Source organism: Rattus norvegicus, chromosome 17, assembly GCF_021556685.1.
Source record: "Rattus norvegicus strain SHRSP/BbbUtx chromosome 17, alternate assembly SHRSP_T2T, whole genome shotgun sequence".
Lineage (NCBI taxonomy): Eukaryota > Metazoa > Chordata > Mammalia > Rodentia > Muridae > Rattus > Rattus norvegicus.
In genome coordinates this window covers 30,802,501-30,823,974 of record NC_141550.1, presented here as the reverse complement: position 1 = coordinate 30,823,974, position 21,474 = coordinate 30,802,501, and the positions used below count along the sequence as shown (strand labels likewise).

The window sequence follows — 21,474 nt, the reverse complement described above, 5'->3', positions numbered from 1 at the left end:
CAAATAAATTGGACCGGAAAAGAAATTCCTCGAGCCACATAATAGTCAAAACACCAAACGCACAACAAAGAATATTAAAAGCAGTAAGGCAAAAAGTCAAGCAACATATAAAGGCAGACCTATTAGAATTTCACCAGACTTCTCAACAGAAACTAGGAAAAACAGAAGATTCTGGGCAGATGTCATACAGACCCTAAGAGAACACAAATGCCAGCCCAGGCTACTATATCCAGAAAAACTCTCAATTAACATAGATGGAGAAATCAAGATATTCCATGACAAAACCAAATTTACACAATATCTTTCCACAAATCTAGCCCTACAAAGGATAATAGATGGAAAACTCCAACACAAGGAGGGAAACTACACCCTAGAAAAAGCAAGAAAGTAATCTTCTTGCAACAAACCCAAAAGAAGATAGTCACACAAACGTAATTCCACCTCTAACAACAAAAATAACAGGAAACGGGAAGAGGGTTGGCTGGGCGGGGCTAGGAGGAGGAGGTGGTATCTGCGGGCGCGCGCGCGCGCGCGGGTGCGAACGGGAAACGCCGCGAGGGCCAGGCTAGGCCGGGCGGTAGACACGACGGACGGTGACTATGGCCACGACAGCACGTGGTGGTCCGGGAGCAGCAGCAGGCGCCGTGGGTGCAGGGGGTGCGGCGGCGGCCTCCGGGTTGGCCGTGTACCGGAGGAAGGACGGGGGCCGGGCCAGCAAGTTTTAACATTCACCCTACTGGGAGTGGCCCTACCCCTCCCGGTATGCCTCCAATGCCCGGAAACATCTTAGGACCCCGGGTACCCCTCACAGCACCAAACGGCATGTATCCTCCTCCACCACAGCAGCCGCTGCCGCCTCCTGCAGATGGGGTCCCTCCACCTCCTGTTCCAGGCCCTCCAGCCTCAGCCACTCCCTAGCCTGGAAGACCAGGGAACCGCCACAGCCACCACAAGCTGAACTGGGGATGGCAAGACTTGTGTCTCGGCTTCCTTGGTTTTCTTGCAAGATTTTTTTTTTCACAACCCCAAGCACAAGTCCCATGTCTCTCCACTCTGATACTTCGTGTGTCAGGTCCTTAGTTGACATTCAATGGAAAGCCTGTGGTGACTAGTGTGCTCTGATCATTTTAAAAGTACCATGTCCCCTGTCCCCGTGTGACAGATGTTAGCAATTGGTCTGCAGGTCCTGTTGACATTAATATCCTCTCTGTGTCTGTCTGTCTGTCTGTCTATCTGTCTCTCTGCTTTGTCTAAGGCTTCAATGGATAATCCTATATAATTATTGTCCTTTCTTTCTCTGTTACGGTTGTTTTTAAAGAAAGTATCCTAAGTTAATAGAAACCAAAAAGTGGTAATGGGCAGAAAGAGATAGCCACAGAGGGACACACCTTAAGGCATTATAAGTGACCTTATTTCTGCTTATCTGAGCTAAGAGTGGTGCTACTGGTAAAGTTCCTGAGACTTGTGACACATAAATGCTCCAAAATGGGAAGAGCTGGGGGGTGGGGGTAATCCCGTTGATAAGTTTCCTGGTGAGGACCATGAGGGACTCCACGCTGCCTGGAAGAACACACCACCGTCCCTGTTGTATGACAGCACAGCCAAGAGCACAAACAGGAGAGCCAGCCACTCCTTCCTTCTCCCACCATTCTGGGTTTTTGTGCAAAAGATTTGCAGTATTGAACTAGATGGTTGTTTTCCTAAGGGCAGCGTGGGCTTTAAAAGTTGAAATTTGACAGGTATTTGCTGGTTTTTCCCAGTCTAACAAAGAAAGATAAAGGGTCTGGGGCCCTACCTACACACTTTAGGAGCCCCGTCCAACCTTCCCCAAAAACACATGCTCTAAACTCACCATGTTACATGTTTTTTAAACCTTCCTCCTATAAAAAAGGAAAACAATGTAAAATGGGCTAAGTAGATTATGCTAAACATTTTCTCTCATGCAGCTTGGTTAGGGTGGCGGGGTACAGATCCTAAACTACCTCTTGCTGTAGCCAGGGTGAATGGGATTTCTTAAGCGGTACTGAGGTGCAGAGTGGGAGTGGAAATGCCCACGTGTGACCAGTAGCCTCTGTTCCTCCTTCTTGTAAGACCTCACATTTCCATCTGTCACAGGGTTATGGAAAGTGTGCTGTTGGCTCCAGAGTGTTAGGCTTTAAGGTTTGGGGAGCCATCCCCGAGGAAGACACACACACACACACACACACACACACACACACACACACACACAAATGTCTTAATTTGAGCCTGTATCTACCCCTGCTGATGAACAATTAGATGGGCTTGGGTTTTGTCAGCTCCCTCCCTCCCTCCTTCCCTCCCTTCCTCCCTTCTTTCTGTCTTTCCATTAGTAGCAAAAGCCTGTTTTTGGCAGAACTTTAAGTGGCAATTTCATTCTTGAGAACGCACGGTAGAAGACCTTATGGGTGTATTTTCTATGTGTTTTAAAGCTTTATGTATGAGAGGTAGGTAGGCATTTCTTAATAACAAAAAAAGAAACCCCACAGTTGAGATTTGCCTTGGAGACTCTTGGGTTTGCCTCTAACAAGGTGCTCGAGTCACCGCCAGAGTCTTGGGGTGCTAGAGCTAGAGAAACCCTGCCCCTTCTTTATATTCTAGAGTCTTAGAGTGGAGATGGAAGTGAGCTTGTTCCTTGGGAGCTCACTCTGCTCATTTGTCTCCAGGAAGACCCCAGTGCCTTTTGACCGTGGCCAGGGCTCCCCTCCATTCTCTCCAAAGTAAATTGACTCCGAACACTTGCCTTCTGCCTGGATCCTAGAAGAATAGGACTCTGGTCCATACTGTGGTCGTTATAACCTAAGGTCTGTAATGTGATCACTTTCCAGTTTGAGAGATGCAATAGAGATAATTTTACAGTGTTGATAATCTACAAACCTGAGTTAACAGCTCTTTCCGTGACTGGGAGTCCGGTGTCATTCCTGTAATAACACCCATTCAATTTTGTGAGGGGCGGGCTTGGGTACTGTGTGGTTTCTCAGTGTGGGTTTTTAGTTTTTGTTGTTTTTCCTTTAGGTTTTGTTTTAATGAGGGAAGGGAGTTTTGAGAGTTTGGGAGAAAAATGAATGAAAGTGGCTTAATGTCCCTCTTTTTCATTGAATAAATGAATACCATTTATGAAAAAAAATAACAGGAAACAAAAAATCATTGGTCCCTAATATCTCTCAACATCAGTGAACTCAATTCCCCAATAAAAAGACAGGGATTAACAGTCTGGATACATAAAAAAGACCCAGCATTTTGCATCAGTCTATTTTATTTTCCGGAGCTGGGGACCGAACCCAGGGCCTTGCGCTTGCTAGGCAAGCGCTCTACCACTGAGCCAAATCCCCAACCCCAGCATTTTGCTCTATACAGGAAACACACCTCAGCGACAAACACAGACACTACCTCAGAGTAAAAGGCTGGAAAACAATTTTCCAAGCAAATGGTTCCAAGAAACAAGCTGGAGTAGCCATTCTAATATCAAATGAAATCAACTTTCAACCAAAAGTTATCAGAAAAGATAAGGAAGGACACTTCATATTAATCAAAGAAAAAAATACACCAAGATGAATTCTCAATCCTGAATATCTATGCTCCAAATGCAAGGGCACTCACATTCATAAAAGAAACCTTACTAAAGCTCAAAGCACATATTGCACATCAAACAATAATAGTGGGACACTTAACACCCCACTCTCACCAATGGATCATGGAAACAGAAACTAAACAGAGACACGGAGAAACTAACAGAACTTATGAACCAAATGAATTTAACAGTTATTTATAGAACATTTCATCCTAAAACAAAAGAATATACCTTTTCAACACCTCATGGTACCTTCTCCAAAACTGACCATATAATTGGTCACAAAACAGGCCTCAACAGATAAAAGAAGATTGAAATAATCCCATGCATCAGATCACCATGGACTAAGGCTGGTCTTCAATAACAACAAAATCGACAGAAAGCCCACATACACATGGAACCTGAACAATGCTCTACTCATTATCTTGGACAAGGAAGAAATATAGAAAGACATTCAAGACTTTTTAGAATTTAATGAAAATGAAGGCACAGCATACCCAAACTTAGGGAACACAATGAAAGCTGTGCTAAGAGGAAAACTCATAGCTCTGAGTGCCTGCAGAAAGAAACTGGAGAGAGAATACACTAGCAGCTTGACAGCACACCTAAGAGCTCTAGAACAAAAACAAGCCAATATACCCAAGAGGAGTAGACTGCAGAAAATAAACTCAGGGCTGAAATCAACCAAGTAAAAAAAAAGAATTATACAAAGAATCAACAAAATCAGGAGCTGGTTCTTTGAGAAAATCAATAAGATAGATAAACCCCTTAGCCAGGCTAACCAGAGGACACAGAGAGAGTATCCAAATTAACAAAATCAGAAATGAAAAGGGAAACATAACAACAGAATCTAAAGAAATTCAGAAAATCATCAGATCCTACTACAAAAGGTTATATTCAACAAAATGGAATATCTGAATTAAATGGTTAATTTTCTATACCATTTCTATACCAGGTACCAAAGTTATATCAGGATCTTAACAATCCCATAACCCCTAAAGAAACAGAAGCAGTCATTAAAAGTCTCAACAACAACAACAAAAAAAAAAAAAAAACCCAGGACCAGATGGGTTTTAGTGCAGAATTCTATCAGACCTTCAAATAATACTTGATACCAATACTGTCCAAATTATTCCACAAAATAGAAACAGAAGAAATACTACCCAATACCATCTATAAAACCACAATTACGCTTATACCTAAACCACACAAAGACCCAAAAGGAAAGAGAACTTCAGACCAATTTCCCTTATAAATATCGACGCAAAAATACTCAATAAATTTTTGCAAACTGAATCCAAGAACACATCAAAACGATCATCCATCATGATCCAGTAGGCTTCATCCCAGGGATGCAGGGATGGTTTGATATATGGAAATCCCTCAATGTATATAAACAAACTCAAAGAAAAAAATACATGATAATTTCATTAGATGCTAAGAAAGCATTTGACAAAATTCGACACCCCTTCATGTTAAAAGTCTTGGAAAGATCAGAAACTCAATGCCCATACCTAAACATAGTAAAAGCAATATACAGTAAACCAGTAGCCATCATCAAACTAAATGGAGGGAAACTTGAAGCAATCCCACTAAAATCGGGTACTAGACAAGGCTGCCTACCCTCTCCATACACAAAGTACTCGAAGTCCTAGCCAGAGCAATCAGACAATGAAAAGAGGTCAAAGAAATACAAATTGGAAAGGAAGAAGTAAAAATATCACTATTTGCAGATGATATGATAGTATACTTAAGTAACCCCAAAAGTTCTACCAGAGAACTACTAAACCTGATAAACACCTTCAGCAAAGTGGCTGGGTATAAAATTAACTCAAACAAATCAGTAGCCTTCCTCTACTCAAAGGATAAGCAGGCTGATAAAGAAATTAGGGAAATGACAACTTTCACAATAGTCCCAAATAATATATAAAATACCTCGGTGTGAGGTATATATTACTCTAACCAAGTAAGGGAAAGATCTGTATGACAAGAACTTCATGTCTCTGAAGAAAGAAATTGAAGATCTCAGAAGATGAAAGATTTCCCCTGCTCATGGATTGGCAGGATTAATATCGTAAAACTGGCCATCTTGCCAAAAGCAATCTTCAGATTCAATGCAGTCCCCATGAAAATCCAAACTCAATTCTTTACAGAGTTAGAAAGAGGCAATTTGCAAATTCATTTGGAATAACAAAAAAAAAAAAAAGGATAGCGAAAACTATCCTCATCAATAAAAGGACTTCTGAGGGAATCATCATCCCTGACCTCAAACTGTATTACAAAGCAAGTGATAAAAACTGTATGGTATTGGTACAGAGACAGGCAGGTAGATCAGTGGAATAGAATTGAAGACCCAGAAATGAACCCACACACCTACGGTCACTTGATCTTTGACAAAGGAGCTAAAACCATCCAGTAGGAAAAAGTAGCATTTTTAACAAATGTTGCTGGTTCTGGAGGTCAGCATGTAGGAGAATGCAAATCAAGCCATTCTTATTGTCCTGTACAAAGCTCAAGTCCAAGTGTATCAAGGACCTCCACATCAAACCAGATATACTCAAACTAATAGAAGAAAAAGTAGGGAAGAGCCTTGAACAAATGGGCACTGGGGAAATTTTTCTGAATAGAACACCAATGGCTTATCCTCTAAGATCAAGAATTGACAAATGGGAACTCATAAAATTGCAAAGCTTCTGTAAGGCAAAGGATACTGTCATTAGAACAAAACAGCAGCCAGCAGATTTGGAAAAGATCTTTAGCATTTCTACATCTGATAGAGGGTTAATATCCAATATGTACAAACAACTCATGAAGTTAGACTCCAGAGAGCCAAATAACCATTTTTTTAAAATGGGGTACAGAGCTAAATAAAGAATCCTCAACTGAGGAATATCGAATGGCTGAGAAGCACCTAAAGAAATCAGTCTGGAGGTTCCTCAGAAAATTGGACATAGCACTACCTGAGGACCCAGCTATACCACTCCTGGACATATACCCAAAAGATGCTCCAATATATAACAAGGACACATGCTCCACTATGTTCATAGCAGCCTTATTTATAATAGCCAGAAGCTGGAAAGATCCCAGATGCCTTTCAACAGAGGAATGGATACAGAAAATGTGGTATATTTACACAACGGAGTCCTACTCAGCTATTAAAAATAGTGACTTCATGAAATTCTTAGGCAAATGGATGGAACTAGAAAATATCATCCTGAGTGAGGTAACCCAATCCCAAAAATCACACATGGTATGCACTCATTGATAAGTGGATATTAGCCCAAAAGCTCGGATTACCCAAGATAAAATCCACGGACCCCATGAAGCTCAAGAAGAAGGATGATCCAAGTGCGCATGCTTCAGTCCTTTTTAAAGGGGGAAACAAAGATAATCATACGAGGTGATATGGAGGCAAAGTTTGGAGCAGAAACTGAAGGAAAGGCCATCCAGAGACTGCCCCACCTTGGTATCCAGCCCATATACATACAGCCACCAAACCCAGACAATATTGTTAATGCCAAGAAGTGCAATGCTCACTGGAGCCTGATACTGCTGTCTCCTGAGAGGCTCTGCCAGAGCACGACAAATACAAAGGTGGATGCTGTCAGCCAACCACTGAACTGAAAACAGGGTCCCCAGTGAAGGCAGTTAGAGAAAGCACTGAAGAAGCTGAAGGGGCTTGCAATCTCATAAGAACAACAACCAACCAACCAACTACCGTTCTCAGGAGCTAAACCACCAGCCAAAGAGTACACGTGTACAGACCCATAGTTCCAGCTGCATATGTAGTAGCAGAGGATGACCACGTTGGGCACCAATGGGAGGACCCTCCAGTGTAGGAGAATGTTAGGACAGGGATGTAGGAAGGGGTGAGTGGTTGGGTAGGGGAGCACCCTCATTGAAGAAGGGGGAGAGGGATGGCATAGGGGGTTTATGGATGGGAAACCAGGAAAGGGGATAACATTTGAAATGTAAATTAAAAAATCCAGTTAAAAATAGGTTATTATGTGAGGACTTTTTCCTTCTCTGCCATGGCACATATGTGTAGGAAAATAATACACACCCCTCCCCTTTCTCGTCAGCTTTTGTATTTGTGTATTTAATGTGTGGCTCAAAGACAAATAATTCTTCCTCCAGTGGGGGGAGAAGCCAAAAGGTTGGACAGCCCTGGCTTAGTAAGAATCCCCACTAGATGGAGCTCTAGGATTTCCTGAGATGGAAATATCGGTGTCCTCTCCCAGTTTGGTCTTTCAGGTGCTTGAGGTCACCTCCTGGTGACAAAAGACCTTGTAGTAAAACAGTCAAAGGATTGTAAGATCCTTGGTCCAGTGTCTGAAGCTCTTTCCAAGTAAGTGAAAAGCATGGCTTGCAAACCTATAGCCATGAATGGCTTGGCACCCTTAGACTCTCGGGATCCAGACATATATTTTTGGATGTAGTTTCAACTAACGTAGATTGAAAGAGAACAGGGTTTTCTGAAGCAGTGTCATCTCCTGTGACTCAAATTAAAATTAATGAGTTTTATACTGGCTTTTTGCATTCCATCCAGTAGACAGACAATGATATAGTTTGGGTTGAACCGTCCCTGATCATTTCTTTATGCACGTGTCATAAGGCCAGTAGGGCTCCATGTCAGGTAAGACAGTAGAGTTGGCCAGGCTTCAATTGAGAAAGTCAGCCTTATCAGTCCAGGCTCACAATGAAGGCCAGATGTGCAAGCAGCAGACAGCTGGGGTGATATATTCTGCCAGGTCAGGTCAAAAGCCAAAGTGAATCCTTGGAATTATTTTCTGAAAGAAGGTAGAAGAATCATAGCTAAATCACCTTATTTTGGATTGTTTGCAACAATTCAGACATAAGCAAGAGGCCATGTACCAAACAGTGCCACCTAGTGAAGGTGGATATCTTCTGCAGGAGAGGGACACAGTTTTTAACTTTTCCCTGAGTTCTCTAAATGAAGTTCCCAAGAGAATCTGAGGACAGAGGGTATCTGAATAAGTTGGAGGGGCTCATAGTTGCATAGGATAAGTCTTAGTTTTTCCACACTGACTCCTGAGACATACTTTAATCTGACTTTAAAAGGAAACTTTACAAACTGAAGGGAGGCATTCACCCTCTTGTAAAAAGCAAAATACTAGCTATCTGCAGGTTTCTTGGATCAGGAAGTCTGGAAGGGGAAGAGGGGACAACAGGCCCAACCTGAGTTAGTCATGTGCTCAGCTCCTGTCACTGGAGTTCTCCTGGTCAAACCCTGAGCCTAGCAGCCCTAACAAGTTAGGCTCGACCATCCATCCCCAACAGATCAATTAAAGAGATAAGCAATGGACTAAAGCAGAGAAAAGAGATTTATTCTATTGGAAAGAGGAACAGAGGGAACCAGTTGAATGGGCAGGGTTTTCCAGAGAAATAGAACCTATAGTTATAATGGGATTTATTTAATTGGTTTACACAATGGGGCCTAAGTAGTCCAGTGGTTGTTGTTTACACGCTGAAAACACTGGGGACCAAGTAGCTGTTCAGACCATGAGGAGAGTCACCTCAACAGTCCCAATACGACACTGAAGGTCTCGGAGATTCCTGGAGAATCTCTGGACGGCAGGGAAGGTGAAGGCAGCAGCAGCAATAAAGGGATAAGCACACTCAAGGAAGCAGCACTGTCTCTCCTCGGACCTCTACTCCTGGCTGCTGTGGGAAGTGCCACGTGGTCTGGGGGAGAGTCTTCTCCCCTCAGTTAATTCTTCCTGGAAATGTTCTCACACACCTGCTCAGAGGTGTCTTCCAGCTGATTTTCAGACTGAAGCAAATTGATAATCAGGATGAACCATCCTGGGCTGGATACATGGCTTAGCAGGTAAGACACTGGCAGCTTTGCCTGAGGACCCAGGTTCAATCCTCAGTGACCACATGATGGATTACAACCTCTGCAACTCCAGTTCCAGGGATCTTCTGGCCTCTGCATGCACTAGGCACACATGTGACACGCCTACATGCATGCAGAGTCAACACTCTACATATTAATAATAAAAATAAGTATTTAAATACTAATCATACTATCTGTTGATCCTTTAAATCCATCTTTGGGGTACTGATAAAAGGTCAGAGTTTGGGGGTGTAATTTAATTATTTATTTAGGTATTTTAGACATAATAGTACTACATAGACCTGATTGGCTTGCTGTGTAAGCATGAAGACTTAAGTTTGACTTCTAGCACCAAGTAAAATCTAGCATTGTGGTAGCAGTCACTATAACCCCAGGACTGGAGGCAGGTGGAGCAGAATGGCTCTGGGACGTGCTGGCCACCTAGCCTTGCTGAGGTCAATGAATTCCAAGTTCATTGCTCATTGACAAACATATGTCAAAAAATACAGTGAGAGTGATTGAGGAAGACACTAGATGTTGACATCTGGCGGCACACCAACACACACCTGCACTCACACACAAAGGAAGAAAAGAATACTCTATTTAAAAATAACAATAATCTTATAAAAACTGTAATCTTAGTTTCCAAGATTAAAACTTTAATGTGCCAGACATTTGCAACTTTACATATTAATATTTAACGGCATGAGGCACAAATCATTCTATCAGGAAGGAAGCTGAAAATTGACATTTTGATCAGTTAACATTTTACTTAGTTTTGGCTAAAGTGAAATCTTCAAATAATAACCAATTTTTCTTTGGCCCAAAATTCAAGGTAACTGTTAATCTTCTGCATTCTAACTAAATATTTTTCAAAGGAAGAAGGGGAAAAAGTCAGAGTTAACATTATGTATTAATGTAGTTCAAAAGTCATCCTCAGATATTCAAATTCATTCATATTCTTATAGGTGCAGCCAGAGGTTTACTACAGTTACTTTTACAAACTCTAGGGGTAGTTTTAATATTGCCCTCTGCTGTTTAGGCACAAAATGACACAGAAACAATTACATTAATTCATAGTGTATTCAGATAGTATGTGTCAGAAGTATAGAAAAGAATAGTCAGCAAGAATTCTCCCTCGAGGTTACCAAAATAGTATAGACTTAACATTTTTGTGGTTATAAAGTTACCATGGGTAATTTTATTACCCATCTTTATTTCTCTGCGTCCTCTGTGTTTGTTCAATAAGATCCACATGGCTCAGAAGAACCACAGAAGACTAGAACTCACTTAAGCCTTTCCTGTAATACAGCAGAAGCCCAAATAACAGAACTCCAACATCTTAAAAGCCCTTTATGGTTTGAATGTGAAAGTTTCCCCATAGGCTCAAATGTGTACCATTTGGTAACCTTGCTGAAGGAAGTGGGTCAGTAGGGGTCAGTCTTGAGCGTGTATACTCTAACCCTATCTCCTGTCTGCCCTCTGCTTCCTAACTGAGAACACAATGTAGACTATTACTTCATTACCCTCTTTAAATGGTGAGCCCTGAATCTCTTATGGTTCTTCTCATCATCACAACATCAAGAAAAGTGAAAACAATTCCAAATGGTTCAACGGACCCTAAACAAAAAACCTCCAAACAAGCAGGAAGACAAACCTGGAGGTGCACCAACTGAGAAGAAATTTATCAAAGGCCAGACATTATTAAGGTTCCAAAACGGGAGCTGTAGAGACAGCTCAGGGTTAAAAGCACTTGCTGCTTCTACAGAGAGCCTGGCTTTGGTTCCCAGCACCCACTTTAGGTGGCTTATAGCAAGCTCTAACTCCAGTACCAGGGGATCCAACTCCCTCTTTCGGCCACTGCAAATACCTGCATGTACATGGTGCACATAAACTCATGTAAGCACACATAAAAAAAATCTTTAAGAGTTTAAATACTGCTTAAATAAGTATAGGAATGTTGTTACCACACGTATTTCTCAAGGAACTAAATAGAACAGCCATATGACCCAACAATTCCATTCCTAGGTATGTGCACAAAAAGACTGAATACGGGAACTGAGACAAGTAAGCATACATCAATAGTCAATACAAAATTACTCAAAATAAGCATCTTGTCTATCAACATATGCATAGATAAACAAAATGTAGTGTGTGTGTGTGTGTGTGTGTGTGTGTGTGTGTGTGTGTGTGTCCACATTATTCATCTATAAAAAGGGATGAAGTTCTAGTATTCACTACATCATGGATGAATTTTGGCAACCAGATTTTCAAGGTAAAGAAGCCAAGTGGAAATAACACACTTATATGAAAGACAATATACAAGTCATTGGAAACAGAAAATAAACTAGAAGTCACCAATTGCGATGCTTGGTTTTAATTGCCAACTTGATACAATCACTTGAGGAGACATTCCCGATGAGGGACTGTGTAGCTCAGACTAGCCTGCAGATATGTCTGTGGAAAACTGTCTGGGCTGGCCTTAATTAATGTGGGTAAGTCCAGCCTGAATGTGGGCAGCACTGTTCCCTGGCTTTGGACAGAGAGTTTATAAGATAAAGAGAACTAGATATGCAGTAAGTGTAAACATGCATCTCTCTGTGTTTGATTCTGATGTAATGTGACTAGCTGTCCTAATGTCCCATTGCCTTGGCTTCCCTGCTATCATACACAGTAACAGGATTGTGAACTGAAATAAGCCCCTTCTCTCCTAAGTTGATTTTTAATCAGGATATCTATCACAGAGATGAAACCATAACACCAAGAGGTTAGGGGAAAGAAAAATGAGGAGTTATTACTTAATGGTATATAACCAAGCATCTGAGATAAGTCAACTTAAAGGTAGAAAGAGGTCCGTTTGGCTGATGGGTCCAGAGGTTTGAGCTCAAGATTAGCTAACTCTATTGCTTTCTGGCCTGTGCAAAGGCTAATTATCTTGGCAGAAAGTGTGTGGGGAGGAGCCTGATTCATCTGACAGAGGCATAAACCAAAGAGAGAGTGCCAGGGTACCCACATCCCTTCAGTGGCGTATCCCATTCATCCAAATGTTTTCTATAGGCACCTTCTACAGCTTCCACCACCTTCCAAAAGTGTCAGGGCCCAGATACAAGCCCTCATCAGCACATGGACTTCTGGGGACATTCAAGATCCAAACTGAACGGAAAAGTTTTTGTTTGGAGCTGTGCAAACATTTCAGAGGCAGTCTGATTAGTGTTGTCATCTTTAAAGGAGCCATACAGAGTTCTATTTTATTCTGAAACAAAACATATGAGGTGAGGAGTTGAGGATAGGCTTTCCTGCCTCCTTGCCTGATATTCCTAATTCCACTTGCCCATTTCTGCAACATTAAAGTGACATAAATGATTAACTGGAAATCCCTTGAGGCAATGTTTATTATCGGTGCAGCTCATTTTGAGAGCATGACCCACAGCTGAAACTCAACATTCAATGTTGGTCTTATTTGTTTGCTGTAACTGAAACAATCCCAGACTGGTGGAAAGCTCTTAAGATTGTGTTCCTAGTGAACTCTCAACTTCTACTCAACTTACACCATTATAAACACCAACGGAAACCATTCTGCTTCTAGTCCCCAGTGGAAAGCAGCTTACCTAGAGTGCGTCTGTGAGTTCTTTTACTCACAGACGCAGTTGTACTCCACCCATACATGATCCCACAGGTGCTGGGGCACGTATGCCTGCAGCTCTACTACTAAATGTAGACTATCTCCAGGTCAGGACTCACCGGCAGCTCTGACCCTGCTGAGGAGTGCAGTAAAAATGCCATATTCCACCTCTTAATATAAGAAAATGGCAGCAGAGAGATCAGCACACCACCATTCCTTACATTGGTAAGATGTCCCTGTGGATAGAAAGCCAGAAAGCCAACAGCAAACACACACACACACACACACACACACACACACACACACACACAATTTTTCACCTAAAATTCCTACCAGCTCCTTTCCCCAGCTCTCCAACTACATACAGCACTGGCCCCAAGACTTTCCAGCTTTTAAGGGAGGTCCTAGGTCTTGCAACATTTTGTTTTAATTAACTATTTTGTTTTGGCCTATATGTCCGTTCCACTGTTTCCTCCAGTGATGACATCTGGCAAAAGTGTCTTACTGTGGTGTGATGCTGATAGGACAGGCAACGAATGCATCCCTCAACACAAATATTGTTTTTTAATTCTTAAATCTTTGCAACCACTACTCTGATTCCCTGTTCCTGTAATTTGCTCTTTCAGGAAACAGAATCATGAAATGCATAACCTTTCGGGATTGGATGCTCTTACTCTGGGAAATTCCCTGAAGTTTGAAGCCGGATGTATTCACAACTCATTTCTTTTTTGATTGCCCAGTAGTACACTGTGGGGCTTTTCGTGCTGTTTTGCCTGGATATATTAGTGCCTGTGAAGGATAAGGTACAAGGCAGAAAGGCGCCACTACCTATCTCCCAGCACAGGCTTCTGGCCAGATCCATGGGGCAGGAACTGCAAGGAGACTGGAGAGGAGGGAAGATTGAAGTCCAATGATACTGCACTGACAGGCCCTAAAGGGAGTTGTGGGCGGGCTGTTGCCCACAAACGGCCAAAGGTCAGTGTGAGGACGGGGCCGGGTGGGGAGGGGCCCTGGGCCCCCGTGCGCAGCCGCAGTGCCTGCCGGCACGCTATAGGCATTCCTGCCCTTGACAGTGGCTGTGTCGCGTTTGTGTGCAGTGTTCCCTCCAGGAGGCAGAGGTGAGAGTCTGTTCACTGCTTCCCTGGGGCATGCGCGCCCTTCCTGCAGGCAACTTTGGGGGTGGGGGAAATGCAGGACTAAAGAGGTCCCTTCCGGTTTTTAGCTTGCGTATTAAACTGTGGACCCGTGTTCCCAAGGTTCCTGGCACCTCGAGGCTTTCTTTAAGTATCAGCAGGCGCGTCCACATTGAGTCCAGGTCTTGATTAACGTTAATAGTTGCATTTGGTCAGCCCACTTCTGTATACTGAACAGTTGTGGGTCACTGCATATTTTTTACCAAGGGGTAAAAATAAAAATGAGCCGAGAGCAAAGTTTGTACAGGGTGCCTTCCCTTACCCTGGAACCTGAAGCAACAGCGGTTCACTCTGCCTTCAAGAACTCTGGCCCAAAAGAAATATCAGCTTCTATAATCTTAATGTAAAACTATCGGTTTCTGTAACCCGTAATTTCTGGAAATCTCAGTCAGAAAGATACAGAAGACTGAACTTTTGTGAATCGTAAATGCTTCCAGGGGTAGGGATGGGGGCGAGCTAGCGCACTCTGGGTAAAGATAACCTAAGTGAGCACAGTGCATCAGGCAGGCAATGATGTCAATATGGGATAACATATAAGCGGTTAGAATGACCACAATAGAGCCCACGTGTGTAGAAAGAGGCATGGAAAATGATACAGTGAAAATACCAAAATAACTACTGGAGGTTAAGACAAAATTATGCTTATCTCTAAATATCATGTGGCTCATTTCACGTGGCTTGTAGGCTAACAACCACCCCTCCGCCCCAAACAAAACAAACAAAACCCTGGGTAACTTGCAATTTCTAACTAAGGAGAGTATCTGAGAGTGAAGAGCCTGTATCAGGAGATTGTCTCTATGTTCCCATTTCTTACGCTGGGAGAGTTGAGTAAGAGGAAATTTCAACCCTGATGCACCCAGCCAGCCACTCAATGTAATGATACAAATGTGTAAACTGGGCTGAGTAGCACAGATGGGGTGGTGAGGCATGAGGAGGTAGAAGACTGTAAAGTACACCTAATGGCACTGCTGTCAAAGTCCTGGGTCCACTTCGGGAATCTCAGGATGTGTTTTGCTCACCTGCCGTGGCCCTGGGAATCTTTGAAAAGATGTAACAACCTTGGTGCTATCTGCCTAAGGTTTTCTGTTACTCGCTGCATAAAATCTTTATCAGTCCTCATTCCCCGACCCAGATCCCTGGCTGCAGCACTGGCCACTCACTTCAAACCAGAGGCCAGCAAAATAACTTTTCTTGCTGTTTCTTGACCTCTTCCAGATCAGTTCCCACGGGGTCTTTACCCGACTACCTGCCAGCTTACTCTCCTGGACTTCTCTCTTGCTCCAGGTTTTTGAATGGCTAGCTCAATATCACCATTTACTCTCTCTGTTTAGACAACCTTTCTGCAATGGAACAGAGAGAGGAAATGTGGATTTGTGGCATCTACATAATGTTTAGTGACTGAGATATGAGAAAGTCCTCTGATTAGTACTCTGCTAGGGAAACTTTTGATCTGCTCTGTCAACATGCATCACTAACCAAGGGCAGAACTTTGAACTTTGTTTGACCTTTTCTAAGCTTTCCCCTAGACTTAATGAGTAAACAAACAGAACTGTGTCAAAATCTTGTGTCTCAAGTAGCCCAACAACATCAGAACCTAGTTTCATTTTAGCTATATTTCTCTAATGATCAATGTGCCTTTTCATGTGCTTATTAGGCTCATCTGTATAACTTTGGAGAAAAATATGAATTGGATTGTTTGGTTTTTCATGGTTGATGTTTATCTGAGTTTTGGTTGTGGCTTTTTTTTCCTGCCAATAGCAGGAGATATTGTATCTTAGTTACTTTTCTGTTGCTGTGATGAAACAGTGGCCAAAAGTGACTTGTAGAAGAGTCTATTTTGACTTATGGTTTCAGAGGGATAAGAGTCTACCAAGGCGAGGAAGCATGGCAGCTAGCAGCAGCCATGATGACAGGAGCAGGGATCCCAGAGTTCCCCTTTAATCACAAGCAGGAAGCAGAGAGAGGGAATGGGAAGTGGGGTACGGCCATATAATCTCAAATCCTGCTCCTAGTGATATGCTTCCTCCGGTGAGGCTGTATGTCCCCATAATCTCTCCAAACAGCATCACCAAATGGGAACTGAATGTTCAAATACCAGAGATTATGAGGGTGCATTTCTCATTCGAACCAACACATCCTGCCTCTAGAAAGCTGTCTGGAGATGGCTAGCCAAGACAGTAATGACATATATGAGCCTCTGTGATGGTTTGTATATGCATGACCCAGGGCATGGCACCATTAGGAGGTATGGCCTTATTGGAGTAGGTGTGTCGCTGAGGGCGTGGGCTTTAAGACCTTCATCCTAGCTGCCAGAAAGCCAGTCTTTTCCTGTTTGCCACTGGAAGAAGATGTAAAACTCTCATTTCTGCCTGCACCGCACCTGCCTGGATGCTGCCACATTCCCACCTTGATGATAATGGACTGAACCTCTGAACCTGTAAGCCAGCCCCAATTACATGTTGTCCTTATAAGACTTGCATTGGTCGTAGTGTCTGTTCACAGCAGTAAAACCCTAAGACAGCCTCCTCGTGTTTGAAGCCCATTAGGAAGCACATTTTATCCAAAAACCTTTTACTGAAGGGAGGTGTGCTGGCCAACCCTAGGGCTTGCTTGCACATGCTAAATCCACCCAAGGTCTCCTAGAATCACATTACATTATAGCCAAGTGTGTGCGTGCCATCTTTCTTACTTTCTGGGCCACCCTGTGACTCTAGAGCAGTGCTTCTCAACCTGTGGGCCACAACCCCTCTGAGGTCAAAGGACCCTTTCACCAGAGTCATTTATATATCAGATTATCCTGCATATCAGATTTTTACATTACAGTTCATAACAGTAGCAAACTACAGTTATGAAGTAGCAATGAAGACAATTTTACGGTTGGGAGTCACCACAACAAAGGGTCACTGCTTCAGGACGGCTGAGAACCACTGTTTTAGATGGAAGACTGAAGCATGCCTTATTTACAGCTGAGGAAAAGGCCCAGCGATGCACAGTGACACCCCTTGACTTCCCCCATGCCCTTTGTCTTATCAGCCTCACTCACTGCTAAAACTGAAATCCTGGGATGCGGAAAGGCTGGCTGAGCAGGCACCACTCAGTTGTTTGTCTGTGGCTCATTTCCTAGGAGCTCCTCTCTAGCTCCTGCATGGAAAGTTCTAGTCCTGCAAAAAACACAGGGAAACACCGGTTTGACATCGTGTATGGTTTACACCAGGAAGCCCCCGTCTCCAGAGAGGTTTCCTCACCCTCTGAAAAACTGTTGTTCAGATGTGTTTGAGAAGCAGCCATGTGGGGCCTACACTTGGTATCCTAACCTCAGCTCGATCTTCCACTCTTCCTCTTACTTCTTCCAGACTGTTACAATAACCAAGGAGAGTGACAGTACCTGAAACTTCTGGCTATTGTATAAGATCAGAGAATCTGTCTTCTCCAACATGGCAGGTAATGACTACTTATGGGGATACATACATAATTTTACAACTCATTTTTTACTCAATAATATATAACATTGCCTTCTTTCATTTTAGAACATGTAGATTTACCTCACTGTGAACGTTCTAATGTACATTCTATACGTTTTTCTTTACATTCACAGTATTTACTTGTACATGTCAGACAAGCACTCCATGCAGCTGTATTATGTCTCTTGTACCTGACTTTGGATTTTTCACCCTCGATAGTACTGATGTTTGAAGTCAGATCGGTGTTGGGGTGCTATCTTGTTGCATATTTAATACAGTTCTTGAGTGGTACTCATTAGATGCCAGGAGTACTCCATCACAAGTTACGATAATTAGAAACTTCTCTACCTTTGACAGCTGTACCCATGACTGCTAACACTGCCCCTAAGTGAAAAACACGGATACAGGTATTTCACTTATACTCATTCTCTCGGAAAGCCCTCAAAGTACAGTTCCTTTATAGAATTGAAACATTAGAAAATTAAATAAAACTTCATATTTAATCCTTAACACAAGAAATTCGACCTTTGCACTCAGTTGAATGCCCTGAAAGTGTTTGCTTCAAGCTTAGATGTGTTTTCTATTCAGAGTCCTAGAAAGTTCAAATCAAGTCTTAGTGATTGTCTGTAACATGCTTGGCAAGCACACATGAGATCTGAGTTCAGATCCCTGGTACCCACACAAAATCCAGGCACAGGAGTGCTTGCCTATAAACCAGCAAGCAGACAGAGGCATTGGAGCTCTCTGGCTAGCCAATCTTGCCAAAATGGTTCAATGAGAGACTATAAAAGAAATAAGATAAAAAGCCATTGAAGAAGACACCTGACACAGACCTCTGGGCTCCATACACATGTGTGCATTGGTGTACTCACATTCACATGCACACATACACATGAGAGTTTTACACATACACCATAGACATAGTGTGTGTGTGTGTGTGTGTGTGCGTGTGTGTGTGTGTGTGTGTGTGTGTGTGTGTGTGTGTGTGTGTGTGTGTATGTGTGAGTTTGCCTATGTCAGCACGTGAGAAGGCCAGAGATTGACATTGGAATTTCCTTCCTCACGCATAGGTAGAGAACCTAACTTTTAAATTGTTTTCTTATGTATGTGAGTGTTTGCATGGATGTATGTCTGTCACTGGCAGAGGTCAGAAGAGGGCATCTTCTGCAACTACAGTTTCAGATGGTTGTGAGCTGCCATGTGGGTACTGAGACTGCACACAGGTCCTCTGGAGGAGCAGCCACTCTCCAGCCCCTTCAACTTTATGTTGTAAATACAGGGTCTGTAATGGAATCTAGAGTACACTGTGGCTGGCCAGTGAGCTCTCTTGTCTCTATCCCCCACCAAGTTATAGGGTTACAGACATGTGCTGACATCCTTGGCATTTTTGGTGGGTGCTGGGATCCAAATTCAGGTCCTCATGCTTGTTCATAATAGAAACCATGCCTTCATGACCTATTCTTAGAATCTTCCTGTCTCAATGTCACCTTCAAAAGATAGGTTCCTCATGGCCCTGTCCCCCACAAGAGGCCAGAGTCTATTTTATTTCAGTGTCAAGTGTCCATAGACCTGGGGGAGATCGAGCAGAACACACTTGTCTGAAACATTCCATTATTGCTGACTGCCAATGTAGGCACAAGAGATGAATTCCTATTGTTTTTGTTTTGTTTTCTGTTATAAAGCAAGGCTAAAAATTGTCTTAGAGGCTAACCAAAATGGAACAGGCTTTTAGAAGAATTTTGTTGTATGTTTTCTAAAGAGACATGGCTTGGTTCATTGTATTATGAGTAAAGGTTGACTATCTTAATAGAGAAATATAGTTCTGAGCACATGATTACCAAATCTCCAAAATCAAAATGTTTGGGCTTTTGAGCATTTACAATTTTGAATTTTCAATTTGGGGTGTGGACTTATAAAGTCTATAAGTCATTTCAAAGTCTGAAAAAAATCCAAATTCTAAATCATTTCTGGTCCCAAACATTAAAAAAGTACAAGCTATTCAAGTTGTATCATTAGTAAGTCTGGTTACAGTGCCTTATAATAGCACTAAAATATTCATTACTATATGACCCATTTAAAAGGCTGCTGATTTCTTTGACTCAATACAGTGATGTGCCCACACATCAGTTTTACCCTAGTCTGCACTGGGTTTTGGCAAAAAGGATTTGCTTTTCAAAGGAAACATATATTCCCTTTGGCAGGTAAGAAAGTGCTCCTTGTCTATGCACACCAAGAACCCAAGTCCTTCAATGGGTCCATGAAGCAAGTGGCTGTTGAAGAACTGAGCAAGCAGGGATGCACAGTCACTGTGTCTGATTTATACACCATGAACTTCGAGCCAAGGGCCACAAGAAACGATGTTACTGGTGAGTCCAACTATAAATCATGTGTATTAAAGCTTTCTGAATTGTATAATTGTTAAAATGTCAGCAGTAGCTGACATTGCTTCCTCACTTCTCACAGAACACCTAACATAAGCACCTGGAGGATAGATTTATTTGGGCTTGCAGTTCTAGGTCAATGACTGGATCCATTTGCATCACTGCTGCACTGGCTTCTAAATACCTGGGAGCCTGAGCACAGTGAAGCTAATTCTGGGGAAAGGAACGGCTTCCTAGGATTTCCAGTATAATCAGTTTGCCCACAGACCTAGTCTTCTCAAGGGAAAAAATATCCAAGTAAGCTTTCTCTTTCATACCCCAAGCCTATTATGGATAGGATCCCCGGAGATGCCCTTAAGAAAATTTTCCTACTGTTTGCTGGCTAGTTTTATGTCAACTTGACACAAGCTAGAGTCACTGGAGAAGAGGGGAACGTAGATTAAGAAAATGCCTCCATATGATCAGACCGTAGGCAAGCCTGTAGGGCATTTTCTTAATTTAGTGATTGAGAGGGAGGGCTCAGACACTGGGTTGGGCCACCCCTGAGCTAGTGGTCCTGGGTTCTGTGAAAAGGCTGAGCTGAGCAAGCCAGAAGGAACAAGCCAGTAAGCAGCACCCCTCCATGGCCTCTGCTTCAGCTCCTGCCTCCAGGTTCCCACCTGGTTTGAGTTCCTGTCCTGACTCCCTCCAATGATGAATAGTGAAGTGAAAGTATAAGCCTTTTAACCCTTTCCTCCCCAAGTTGCTTTGGTCATGGTATGTCATCACAGCAATAGTTACCCCAATTGATACAGAATTTGGTATCAGGAATGGAGTATTGCTGAGACAGACCTAAACATGTTGGTTTTGGGGAGGACTGTGGAAGGACTTTGGAACTTTGTGTGGGAAAAGCCATGGAGTGTTTGAGTGAGAAAAGCTTGGTGGACATGTTCTGTGGGAGCTTGGAAGAAAAGAATGTTAAAGAGAAATGCAAATGTTGGAAGCCTGACTTGTGAAGTTTTAGAGGAAAGTGTGAGAGTTACTTAAAGACCATAGAGACCATTTCTTATTTACTATTTTGAATTAAGGTTCTGTGGTTCTGGTCAGCTGGGACTGAAGAGTCAGCTGTGGCTAACAAGTGACCAGCACCACTGAAGTTAAATATTTATTTTGCTGGGTGTGTCTTACTCTGCATTTAATTGGGGGCTTGTTAAAGTTCCAGAGCATTAGACCATTATCACCATAGCATGGAACATGGTGGCATTCAGACAGGCATGGTACTGTAGCTCAAAGCTGCATCCTGATCTTCAGGCAGGAAGTGAGACGCTGGATCTGGTGGTGGCTTTTGAAACCTCAAAGCCTACTCCCAGTGACACACCTCCTCCACAT

At 42.7% G+C, this 21,474-nt stretch overlaps 2 protein-coding genes across 9 annotated transcripts in view; one reads left to right on the top strand and one right to left on the bottom strand.

The window, feature by feature from the left end:
- Serpinb6a (serpin family B member 6A) overlaps positions 1 to 21,474 on the bottom strand; it is a 118,555-nt gene that overhangs the window by 37,123 nt on the left and 59,958 nt on the right.
- Positions 13,784 to 21,474, top strand: part of Nqo2 (N-ribosyldihydronicotinamide:quinone dehydrogenase 2) — a 29,677-nt gene continuing 21,986 nt past the window's right edge. For 2 of the 7 annotated variants that reach the window (XM_087590051.1, XM_087590048.1), the window contains exons 1-3: positions 13,784 to 14,046; positions 17,618 to 17,705; positions 19,927 to 20,091. In XM_087590051.1, coding sequence (XP_087446177.1) covers positions 17,699 to 17,705; positions 19,927 to 20,091 — 172 coding nt within the window. In that variant the 5' untranslated portion in view covers positions 13,784 to 14,046; positions 17,618 to 17,698. 7 annotated transcript variants of the gene reach the window in all.